Genomic DNA, 14,203 nt, shown 5'->3' on the forward strand with positions numbered 1-14,203 from the left:
TATGCAAGTGCTGACAGGCAGCAATTCCACTTGCTTTTATCTTTATTGCAAACACTTTTATATTATCAATTTTTGTTCTTTTTTATATAACTTATAATAAACCATCCACAGATTTACAGATTTCCTTCTGAGATGGTTGTAACAGGAACTCTTCAGATCTCAAATGTGACGGTGAGCGTGATCTGATCAGGGTGGTCACCAATAGGGGGGCCGCGATGATATGTGACATTCTGTAGCCCACCACCACATTCATAGCAAAGTTGCCTCTACCTTAGAGGCAAGCTAGGCAGCTGCTATAGGGCTCCGTAGAGAATGGGCTTTCACATGTATCGAAGCGACACACCTTACAGCCTTTAGGCTCTTCCAAGGGTCTTTCTCAAATTACCGATCACTGGGGGTCCAACTGTTGCTGACCACTGGGGGTCCAACCATTGCTGATCACTCGGAGTCCAACTGTTGGGACCCAACTGCTCCCAAGAATGGGACTCTGGAGTCCTCCTATTGAATGGAATTAAGGTCCTATTTGCTGGACCACCGCCTCTCCCAAAAATTGGACCCCCACAGTAGGATTAATTATGGGGGGGGTCCAACTGAATCATGAATACTGATTTGGTAGTGAGTGGGGTATAATATATGATTTAATGGGGTATCTTTATGAGTAATAAATAGATTGGTGTGAAGATCAGAATGGTATATCTGCTCCCTTAAACTATTCTTAAAGGGGTAATGTCAGGTGGAGATACCCTATTGTTAGATTCTGAGTGGGGGGGGGGGGGGGTGCTATATCGGAATATCCCATCAGGTAGCTGTACCTGAGAGCAGATGCAATCAGTGTCTCTGTTTCTGGAGGACTCAACTACTGTAATGCTTAATTTCACCTGCGGAGGCGCTGCAGCAAAATGAGACGCATGGTGCTGAATAGACAAGATAAGCAGGATTTTCCATTTCAACAGGCCTGTAGGTATAGTCAGACGTGACACTTTTCTGCAATGCCATGGATGTAGGCAGCCATTGCGCAAAGCTGTACGCAGCGTGTACAGTACACCGGTATGACACGGCTGTTGGCAGGGGCTCCTGGCTGCGTTACATAAAACACTGTACCCTTTGGCAGCGGAGCGTAATTCCCCGACAATGCTCTGCATCGCCTGGCACCGACTTTGCAGTATCAGGCAGGATGCGCAGAGGGGAAATCTCCATACTGATTTTCTGCTTCACTGCCCTGTACAACTTTACTCCACCGCGGCTCAGAATTTACTAACATTCACCGTGATGTTCTAATCAGCATCACAGCAGTAGCGGCGGTAACCATCGGCACGCTAGCCGGCTAATTATCTCTCCGTCTTGGGCATTTCTTGCCTCTCGGCCCCCCAGGCGTAGGGGTAAATTAGAATCTGCATAGGATTCTGATTTAGAATAATTAAAGGGATTCTGTAGTTTTTACAGTGCGTTTGCAGCAGCAAGTGTTCAATTTCCCAACAGCTCCCCCACAGGCGAAATAAAGAATTACATAATGCCTATTAAATTCAATGTGTGGTAGAATATTTTGAAGCATGAGGCCGTACCCCTATCTGCCCCCTGAATGTACTCTTTGCAGGCCATGCCTATGGCTCCTCTGCTGCAAGTGTTCAAATTCCCTGCAGCTCCCCCACAGGCAAAATAAAGTATTACACTAGTGCCTGACATGCCATTCCTTCAAGGCACTACATAGGTACGACATTCTTCAAAAAAAAAAAAAGAAATTCAACTCTGGGAAAATATTTTTATAACCCATGCCCCTTTTCACGCCCACTCACAGATCCCCTAAATGTGTTATTTCCAGGAACGTTGGATTCTAAGAGGCTTCAGCAGAGCCCAAAAGATTGGTCAAGCTTTCTGGGTTTTCAGGGGGTCTCACCTTTTTTTTTCCGGAGCGTCCCAGATGTTACAGGAGAGTTGGCGAGCATGAGCTATGGGAGATGCAGCAGTCACATTTGAAACTTGTCCCCATACACAAAGCTTCCCTACGCAAAGGACCCCTACGCAAAGGACCCCTGCGCAAAGGTCCCCTACACAAATGTCTCCTACGCAAAGGACCCCTACGTAAAGGACCCCTACACAAAGGTCCCTTATGCAAAGGAAGGTCCCCTATGCAAAGAAAGGTCCCCTACGCAAAGGACCCCTACGCAAAGGTCCGCTATGCAAAGGACCCCTATGCAAAGGACCCCTACGCAAAGGTCCCCTACGCAAAGGACCCCTACGCAAAGTTCCCCTACGCAAAGGTCCGCTATGTAAAGGTCCCCTACGCAAAGGTCCCCTACGCAAAGGACCCCTACGCAAAGGTCCCCTACACAAAGGACCCCTACAAGTTATGGTGATGGTCTGCATTTGCGTGTAACATATCATGAGTGGCGCTAGAGAGCCCCTGCAGCTATCGATAACCGCGTGCAGATAGCAGCAATGTTAGGTTGTTGTTTTTTTTAAAGAACTTTCATATGTGTAAAAAAACATAAAAATGCACATGTACATTAAAAACACAAAAAGCATACATGTATAAAAAAAAGTCTATAAAATTTGTATAAAAACCACTAAAAAATAGGTGTGTATAAGAAAAACGAAAATGCATTTGTATATTAAAAACACAAAAAGCATCCATGTATAAAAAAAATACAAAACAAAAAAACGGGTGCATTAAAAATTACGTAGATGTCTATATAAAACCCCACAAAAAATAGGTACCGTATGTATGAAAAAAAAACCTAAAAAAAAAAGTGTAAAAATAAAGATAAAAAATAGGTGTGTGTATAAAAAAGCAGCAAAAAAATAGGTGTGCATAGAAAACCCACGAAGATGCATGTGTATATTACAATCTCAAAAAGCATATACGGTAATAGAAGGTGTCAATAAAAAACATAGAAAATAGGCGTGTATGAAAAAAACCATAAACAGACATGCATAAAATAGCACGATGGGTATGCATTACCCCTCCTCCCCATAAAAATAGGTGTGTATAAAAAAAAAAACACTTTGTTTAAAAAAAAAAGAACACGCCAAAAATAGATTTGTGTAAGAAAAACAAAAATGCATGTGTGTATTAAAAACAGATTCCTAAGAAATATAAACAGATGTGTATAAAAAAAAATAGGTGTTTAAAAAAAAAAAAAACACAAAAAATAGGTGGGTATAAAAAAAAAACATAAAAAATAAATGTGTATAAAAAAAGCAAATAGGTGTCTATAAAAAAAAATAGATGTGCATAAAAAAACACACAAACGTGTATAAAAAAGCACTAAAAAGTGTGCATAAAAAACATGAAGATGCTTATAAAAAGCATATCAAAATGGGTGCCTATAAAAAAAACACAAAGTAGTAGTGTATGAAAAAAACAGGTGTGTATAAATAGCATGATAATCGGCGTAGCATAGCATAAAAACAAAAAAAAGTGTGTAAAATAGATACACAAAAAAACACATTCATAATCCCCCGAAGAATAATAAGATCGTAAAAAAATACATAAAAATGTCTGTGTGTATTAAAAACAGAAAAAGATGCTTGTAGAGAAAAGGCATAAATAGGTTTGTAAAAGAAACAAAAAAAAATCGCGAATGTGTGTATAAAAAAAGTATAAAAACACAAGTGGTTTAAATAAGAGGCCAAAAACATACAATGTGAAAATGTATAAAAATCACAAGCTGCTTGTAATAGATTATATTACAGGTCAGTAGCTGAGCAGGTCGCTCTTATGATATGCGCCAAGAAAGAATTGTCCTGTAGCCCGTCCATAACCTGCACAATGGGGGAGTCCAACAAGTCATCGAAAATCCATAGATGGGAAAAGATGCGTCCAGGGGTTTTGTTATCGGCTTGGGGCACTGGATCTAATTGTGTGCACGTTGTGTCTTGTAGGTTCTCCGCTCTGCACCATGCCGCCCTCATAGGGAACACTGAGCTAATCTCTCTGCTCCTGGAAGCACAGGCCGCGGTGGACATCAAAGATAACAAAGGTGAGAGTCACCGTGAGTGTTATGTACTGAGTGAATATGGCGCTGATCAAGATTGGTTTTTCATACAGGGATGCGACCGCTCCATTACGCAGCATGGCAGGGAAAAAAAGAACCTATGAAGCTGCTTCTCAAGTCTGGATCTGCGGTGAATATCCAGTCAGATGAAGGCCAGATCCCACTGCACCAGGCGGCTCAGCATGGGCACTATGATGTGGTAAGTGTATTATAGTGCGGTATTACGTGTTGGTAGAAGGGTGGCCGCGTCATCGGTCTCTACAGCTGCTTTGCCTGTAACATATAAGTGAAATTTCACCTAAAAATTATGGGACATTGTACTATGCCCTACCTAAACGAGCCTCTTATACAAGTGTAAAATTGTAATTTTCTTCCTGCCAACGGAAATTTTGGGGCCCTGTCCTGTCAAATTGCCAGAGGCTTGTCATTAAATAAAATCTATAATTGTATTTCCAAAGCTCAATTTGGACATTTCTGTGGGTTATATGTGTGTATACACACCAGCAGTGAATAAACCAGACACATAAATATATACCAGCAGTGAATAAGCCAGACACATAAATATATACTAGCAGTGAATAAGCGGGACAAATAAATATACACCAGGAGTGAATAAACCGGACACATAAATATACACTAGGAGTGAATAAACCGGGCACATAAATATACACCAGCAGTGAATAAACCGGACACATAAATATACACTAGGAGTGAATAAGCCGAAGACATAAATATACACCAGCAGTGAATAAGCCGTACACATAAATATACACCAGGAGTGAATAAACCGGACACATAAATATACACCAGCAGTGAATAAGCCGGACACATAAATATATACCAGCAGTGAATAAGCGGGACACATAAATATACACCAAAAGTGAATAAACCAGACACATAAATATACACTAGGAGTGAATAAGCCATACATATAAATACACACCAGGACTGAATAAACCGGACACATAAATATACACCAGCAGTGAATAAACCGGACACATAAATATACACTAGGAGTGAATAAGCCGTACACATAAATATACACCAGCAGTGAATAAACCGGACACATAAATATACACGATCAATGAATAAGCCGGACACACAAATATACACCAGGAGTGAGTAAACCGGACACATAAATATACACCAGCAGTGAATAAAACGGGCACATAAATATACACCAGCAGTGAATAAGCTGGGCACATAAATATGCACCAGCAGTGAATAAGCCGGACACATAAATATACACCAGCAGTGAATAAACCGGACACATAAATATACACCAGGAGTGAATAAGCCAGACACATAAATATACACCAGGAGTGAATAAACCGGACACATAAATATACACCAGCAGTGAATAAACCGGACACATAAATATACACTAGGAGTGAATAAGCCGAAGACATAAATATACACCAGCAGTGAATAAGCCGTACACATAAATATACACCAGGAGTGAATAAACCGGACACATAAATATACACCAGCAGTGAATAAGCCGGACACATAAATATATACCAGCAGTGAATAAGCGGGACACATAAATATACACCAGGAGTGAATAAACCGGACACATAAATATACACTAGGAGTGAATAAGCCATACACATAAATATACACCAGGAGTGAATAAACCAGACACATAAATATACACTAGGAGTGAATAAGCCGTACACATAAATATACACCAGCAGTGAATAAACCGGACACATAAATATACACGATCAATGAATAAGCCGGACACACAAATATACACCAGGAGTGAGTAAACCGGACACATAAATATACACCAGCAGTGAATAAAACGGGCACATAAATATACACCAGCAGTGAATAAGCTGGGCACATAAATATGCACCAGCAGTGAATAAGCCGGACACCTAAATATACACCAGCAGTGAATAATCCGGACACATAAATATACACCAGGAGTGAATAAGCCAGACACATAAATATACACCAGGAGTGAATAAACCGGACACATAAATATACACCAGCAGTGAATAAACCGGACACATAAATATACACTAGGAGTGAATAAGCCGAAGACATAAATATACACCAGCAGTGAATAAGCCGTACACATAAATATACACCAGGAGTGAATAAACCGGACACATAAATATACACCAGCAGTGAATAAGCCGGACACATAAATATATACCAGCAGTGAATAAGCGGGACACATAAATATACACCAGGAGTGAATAAACCGGACACATAAATATACACTAGGAGTGAATAAGCCATACACATAAATATACACCAGGAGTGAATAAACCAGACACATAAATATACACTAGGAGTGAATAAGCCGAAGACATAAATATACACCAGCAGTGAATAAGCCGTACACATAAATATACACCAGGAGTGAATAAACCGGACACATAAATATACACCAGCAGTGAATAAGCCGGACACATAAATATATACCAGCAGTGAATAAGCGGGACACATAAATATACACCAGGAGTGAATAAACCAGACACATAAATATACACTAGGAGTGAATAAGCCATACATATAAATACACACCAGGACTGAATAAACCGGACACATAAATATACACCAGCAGTGAATAAACCGGACACATAAATATACACTAGGAGTGAATAAGCCGTACACATAAATATACACCAGCAGTGAATAAACCGGACACATAAATATACACGATCAATGAATAAGCCGGACACACAAATATACACCAGGAGTGAGTAAACCGGACACATAAATATACACCAGCAGTGAATAAAACGGGCACATAAATATACACCAGCAGGGAATAAGCTGGGCACATAAATATGCACCAGCAGTGAATAAGCCGGACACATAAATATACACCAACAGTGAATAAACCGGACACATAAATATACACCAGGAGTGAATAAGCCAGACACATAAATATACACCAGGAGTGAATAAGCCAGACACATAAATATACACCAGGAGTGAATAAACCGGACACATAAATATACACCAGCAGTGAATAAACCGGACACATAAATATACACTAGGAGTGAATAAGCCGAAGACATAAATATACACCAGCAGTGAATAAGCCGTACACATAAATATACACCAGGAGTGAATAAACCGGACACATAAATATACACCAGCAGTGAATAAGCCGGACACATAAATATGCACCAGCAGGGAATAAGCTGGGCACATAAATATGCACCAGCAGTGAATAAGCCGGACACATAAATATACACCAACAGTGAATAAACCGGACACATAAATATACACCAGGAGTGAATAAGCCAGACACATAAATATACACCAGGAGTGAATAAGACGGACACATAAATATACACCAGGAGTGAATAAACCGGACACATAAATATGCACCAGCAGTGAATAAGCCGGACACATAAATATGCACCAGAGGTGAATAAACCGGACACATAAATATACATCAGGAGTGAATAAGCCAGACACATAAATATACACCAGCAGTGAATAAGCCGGACACATAAATATACATCAGGAGTGAATAAGCCAGACACATAAATATACACCAGCCGTGAATAAGCCGGACACATAAATATACACCAGGAGTGAATAAGCCAGACACATAAATATACACCAGGAGTGAATAAGCCGGACACATAAATATACACCAGCAGTGAATAAGCCAGACACATAAATATACACCAGCAGTGAATAAGCCGGACACATAAATATACACCAGCAGTGAATAAGCCAGACACATAAATATACACCAGGAGTGAATAAGCCGGACACATAAATATACACCAGCAGTGAATAAGCCAGACACATAAATATACACCAGCAGTGAATAAGCCGGACACATAAATATACACCAGCAGTGAATAAGCCAGACACATAAATATACACCAGGAGTGAATAAGCCGGACACATAAATATACACCAGCAGTGAATAAGCCAGACACATAAATATACACCAGCCGTGAATAAGCCGGACACATAAATATACACCAGGAGTGAATAAGCCAGACACATAAATATACACCAGGAGTGAATAAGCCGGACACATAAATATACACCAGGAGTGAATAAGCCAGACACATAAATATACACCAGCAGTGAATAAGCCGGACACATAAATATACACCAGCAGTGAATAAGCCAGACACATAAATATACACCAGTAGTGAATAAGCCGGACACATAAATATACACCAGCAGTGAATAAGCCGGACACATAAATATACACCAGGAGTGAATAAGCCGGACACATAAATATACACCAGGAGTGAATAAGCCGGACACATAAATATACACCAGGAGTGAATAAGCCGGACACATAAATATACACCAGCAGTGAATAAACCGGGCACATAAATATACACCAGTAGTGAATAAGCCATACACATAAATATACACCAGCAGTGAATAAGCCGGACACATAAATATACACCAGGAGTGAATAAGCCGGACACATAAATATACACCAGGAGTGAATAAGCCGGACACATAAATATACACCAGGAGTGAATAAGCCGGACACATAAATATACACCAGCAGTGAATAAACCGGGCACATAAATATACACCAGGAGTGAATAAGCCATACATATAAATATAAGACCCCTTCGTTTTGTAAAATATCTGGGCCCATACTGCATTAGCCGCTGTATCGCCCTGATGGCACCCATGTGTCCATGTCATAGGCATCACAGGGACAGTTAAGGAAGGTCTCCTGTATAACGGACCTCAACGAATAGCTCCCAGTATCTCCGCGTCCTACACTCCTGTGAGTTTAGTGTAAGGTGCACAGAGATATGGAGGTTAACTGCAGTCACTTCTGAATTTTTAGGATTTGCATGGAGTTGCCCTTTAAATCAGTAGTTTTCTTGTATTCTTCTGTTCCTTCAATTATCATTTCTGTTTCCAGATTGATCTCCCAGGGTATGAGTGAATCAGAATCATATCTGTGCGGCACGACGCGCATAAAAGGGAATATTTTATGTAACATAATATTAATGATGTGTATAAATCTGCAAATTCATAGACGAGAGGAAGCCGTCTCTTTCGTCGCAGAGTTCAGACGAGGTAGCCGCCTCTTTTGTGAAATTTTATATCGCCTTTTTTCCTTTGTGAAACGTGCTATAAATGCCGAAGTATTTATCTAGGTCGGGTGTTAAGCTGTGAACATCACAAAAGATATTTATTCGTCCTGGAAATGCTTGGATTAAAAAAAAACAAAGTTGGCAGGTTAACGACTTCAATAGAAAAAAAAAGTGTAATACTTAATTTCTCCTGCGGAGGTGCTGTAGAAAAAAAAAATAACACTTGCTGATTGGTTTGTTCCAAATTACAGATGGTCGCTGGGGATCTCAGCATGTGATGATGTGGATGATTTAGTCTCACTCCATTTTTTTTTTTCCAGTCTGAGATGTTACTTCAGCACCAGTCGAACCCCTGTATTATGGATATCTCTGGTAAAACTCCTCTGGATTTGGCGTGTGAATTTGGAAGAGTCGGGGTAAGTTTATCACATCAGTATTTAGTATTGCAGTACCATTTGTGGCCACTAGATGGTGCTCTCATACATTCTGCAAGTTGTAGGCTCCTCTAGGGCGGGATTAAATCATTCTCCTGCCCTAGAAGACCCTGCTGGACCTATCTAGGCTGCACAAGATTGATCTTCTGACAGATCGTTCATCCACCAAGTCGCCATGGCTCGAGATCAAGCGGAAAGCGCTAAATAAAATAAATAAATAGAATATTAGAATATTTTTGTATAGATTCCTTGCACCAATAACTTCTTATGAGCATTATCAGAACTAATGGGTCACCAGAAACCTGAGAGATCACTGGCATCGTCCTTGTCACCGTTCATTTGTAGGATGGGTAGGATGATGCCGTGAATGAGCCCAGTGCAGAGAATGAATGAGACGGCGAGTCCGTCGTGAGAGCTGACATCGGTGCCAGAGCTCTTTGTTCTGCCATTGAATTATTCATTATCTGACAGCGTGGTCCGTCTCTATCATTTGAAGGTTGTTCAGCTGTTATTAAACAGTAACATGTGTGCGGCGCTGCTAGAACCGAAGCCCGGAGATAGTACGGACCCCAACGGAACCTGCCCCCTGCACCTGGCAGCCAAGAATGGTCACATTGATATCATAAGGTAAGGGGTGTTTAATAAAAATATGTCATATGTTATAACATGACACTGACACTCGGGGTACAGGACAATGACGGTGACACTTGGGGTACAGGACAATGACGGTGACACTCGGGGTACAGGATAATGACGCTGACACTCGGGGTACAGGATAATGACACTGACACTCGGGGTACAGGATAATGACACTGACACTCGGGGCACAGGATAATGACACTGACACTCGGGGCACAGGATAATGACACTGACACTCGGGGTACAGGATAATGACACTGACACTCGGGGTACAGGATAACGACACTGACACTCGGGGTACAGGATAATGACACTGACACTCGGGGTACAGGATAATGACACTGACACTCGGGGTACAGGATAATGACGCTGACACTCGGGGTGCAGGATAATGACACTGACACTCGGGGTGCAGGATAATGACACTCACACTTGGGGTATAGGATAATGACGCTGACACTCGGGGTACAGGATAATGACGCTGACACTCGGGGTACAGGATAATGACGCTGACACTCGGGGTACAGGATAATGACACTGACACTCGGGGTACAGGATAATGACACTGACACTCGAGATGCAGGATAATGACACTGACACTCGGGGTGGAGGATAATGACACTGACACTCGGGGTACAGGATAATGACACTGACACTCGGGGTACAGGATAATGACACTGACACTCGGGGTACAGGATAATGACGCTGACACTCGGGGTACAGGATAATGACACTGACACTCGGGGTGCAGGATAATGACACTCACACTTGGGGTATAGGATAATGACGCTGACACTCGGGGTACAGGATAATGACGCTGACACTCGGGGTACAGGATAATGACGCTGACACTCGGGGTACAGGATAATGACACTGACACTCGGGGTACAGGATAATGACACTGACACTCGAGATGCAGGATAATGACACTGACACTCGGGGTGGAGGATAATGACACTGACACTCGGGGTACAGGATAATGACACTGACACTCGGGGTACAGGATAATGACACTGACACTCGGGGTGCAGGATAATGACACTGACACTCGGGGTGCAGGATAATGACACTCACACTTGGGGTATAGGATAATGACGCTGACACTCGGGGTACAGGATAATGACGCTGACACTCGGGGTACAGGATAATGACGCTGACACTCGGGGTACAGGATAATGACACTGACACTCGGGGTACAGGATAATGACACTGACACTCGGGGTACAGGATAATGACACTGACACTCGAGATGCAGGATAATGACACTGACACTCGGGGTGGAGGATAATGACACTGACACTCGGGGTACAGGATAATGACACTGACACTCGGGGTACAGGATAATGACACTGACACTCGGGGTGCAGGATAATGACACTGACACTCGGGGTACAGGATAATGACACTGACACTTGGGGTACAGGATAATGACACTGACACTCGGGTACAGGATAATGACACTGACACTCGAGATGCAGGATAATGACACTGACACTTGGGGTACAGGATAATGACACTGACACTCGGGGTACAGGATAATGACACTGACACTCGGGGTACAGGATAATGACACTGACACTCGGGGTACAGGATAATGACGCTGACACTCGGGGTACAGGATAATGACGCTGACACTGGGGTACAGGATAATGACGCTGACACTCGGGGTACAGGATAATGACGCTGACACTGGGGTACAGGATAATGACGCTGACACTCGGGGTACAGGATAATGACGCTGACACTGGGGTACAGGATAATGACGCTGACACTCGGGGTACAGGATAATTACACTGACACTCGGGGTACAGGATAATGACGCTGACACTCGGGGTACAGGATAATGACGCTGACACTCGGGGTACAGGATAATGACGCTGACACTCGGGGTACAGGATAATGACGCTGACACTCGGGGTACAGGATAATAACGCTGACACTTCGGTTCCCTTCTTTGGTATTTTTTCTCCGTGTTGTACATGGCAGTACAGATTAGTTACGGTCAGACGCGTCTCACGGTTTCTTGCTGCACTAATAATATATTTGGTAATAAATGCCCAGGCCCAAGTTTCTTATTTTCCGTTGTCTCGGTCCGTCAGCAGACATGAGCGTTGGGAACAATGCTGATGTTACTGCTGTTAGCAGCCAATAACCGTGATATACTGACAGCTGTTATAACCTGCACCGCTCTCTTCATCCTTATAACAGAACTGAGGAAACAGCCAAGAAACTGCCACCCTCAGAAAACATGTCGGTCGTATATACACTGGACAGCAGCTTTAGAGATCTGTTTGTGTAGTAGGAAAGTAAAAATGCGTTTGGAGGGAAGGATATTACTGCTGCTCGAGCACAGTGCCACGTAGTAATAACTCAGAGAGGACGCTGGAAGTTGTACATCATCAGTTGTATTCATGTGCCTTGCACTGAGGAATGTAGCGTGCAGAGTTGAGGAATGCTTCATACTTACACTTCAGAGTTGAGGCACACAGCTTGACAGTTACACATCAAGCTTGAAGCATAAACTTCTATGGATACGCTTTAGATTTGAGGCACTTAGCTTGATGGTTACACTTCAGATTTGAGGTGGTTACACTTTATCATTAAAACACAGAGCTTGCAAGATGCACATCGCAGAATTATGCAGCTGCACTTCAGAATTAAGGTACAGAGCTTGACAATTCAGAGCTGAGGTGCAGAACTAGGTGGTTGCACTTCAGATTTGAAGCACAATTTGAAGGTTACACTTCAGAGTAGAGGCAATGAACTTAGCAACTACATGTCACAGTTGAGGCACAGAAATTGGTGCTTGTACATCAGAGCTAAGCACAGAACTTGGTGGTTATCAGTCAGATTTAAGGCACAGAACTTGGTGGTTATATATCGTATTTTAGACACAGAACTAGGCGATTACACATCACATTTAAGACACAGAACTTGGCGGTTACACATCACATTTAAGGCACAGAACTTGGCAGTTACACATCACATTTAAGGCATATACCTTGGTGGTTACACATCACATTTAATGCACAGAACTTGGCGGTTACACATCACATTTAAGGCACAGAACTTGGCGGTTACATATCACATTTAAGGCACGGAGCTTGGCGGTTACACATCACATTTAAGACACAGAACTTGGCGGTTACACATCACATTTAAGGCACAGAACTTGGCGGTTACACATCACATTTAAGGCATATACCTTGGTGGTTACACATCACATTTAATGCACAGAACTTGGCGGTTATACATCACATTTAAGGCACAGAACTTGGCGGTTACACATCACATTTAAGGCACATAAATTGCTGGTTACACATCACATTTAAGGCACATAAATTGCTGGTTACACATCACATTTAAGGCACATAAATTGCTGGTTACACATCACATTTAAGGCACAGAACTTGGCGGTTACATATCACATTTAAGGCACAAAACTTGGTGGTTACACATCACATTTAAGGCACAGAACTTGGTAGTTACACATCACATTTAAGGCACAGAACTTGGTGGTTACACATCACATTTAAGGCACAGAACTTGGCGGTTACACATCACATTTAAGGCACAGAACTTGGCGGTTACACATCACATTTAAGGCACAGAACTTGGCGGTTACACATCACATTTAAGGCACATAAATTGCTGGTTACACATCACATTTAAGGCACATACATTGCTGGTTACACATCACATTTAAGGCACAGAACTTGGCGGTTACATATCACATTTAAGGCACAGAACTTGGCGGTTACACATCACATTTAAGGCACAGAACTTGGCGGTTACACATCACATTTAAGGTACAGAACTTGGCGGTTACACATCACATTTAAAGCACAGACCTTGGCGGTTACACATCACATTTAAGGCACAGAACTTGGCGGTTACACATCACATTTAAGGCACAGAACTTGGTGGTTACACATCACATTTAAGGCACAGAACTTGGTGGTTACACATCACATTTAAGGCACATAACTTGGTGGTTACACATCACATTTAAGGCACATAACTTGGTGGTTACATATCCTATTTTAGACACAGAGCTTTGCTGTTACCAGCT

At 42.0% G+C, this 14,203-nt stretch overlaps 1 protein-coding gene across 2 annotated transcripts in view; it reads left to right on the forward strand.

Annotated features, from left to right (window-relative positions):
• The window catches only part of CASKIN1 (CASK interacting protein 1), a 156,189-nt gene that overhangs the window by 113,409 nt on the left and 28,577 nt on the right, over positions 1–14,203 (forward strand). For both annotated transcript variants that reach the window (XM_069734575.1, XM_069734576.1), the window contains exons 3-6: positions 3,883–3,980; positions 4,049–4,194; positions 9,379–9,474; positions 9,989–10,119. In XM_069734575.1, the coding sequence (XP_069590676.1) occupies positions 3,883–3,980; positions 4,049–4,194; positions 9,379–9,474; positions 9,989–10,119 (471 nt within the window). The remainder of the gene's footprint in view (positions 1–3,882; positions 3,981–4,048; positions 4,195–9,378; positions 9,475–9,988; positions 10,120–14,203) is intronic.

The sequence above is a fragment of the Ranitomeya imitator genome, chromosome 7, assembly GCF_032444005.1.
Source record: "Ranitomeya imitator isolate aRanImi1 chromosome 7, aRanImi1.pri, whole genome shotgun sequence".
Classification (NCBI taxonomy): Eukaryota; Metazoa; Chordata; class Amphibia; order Anura; family Dendrobatidae; genus Ranitomeya; species Ranitomeya imitator.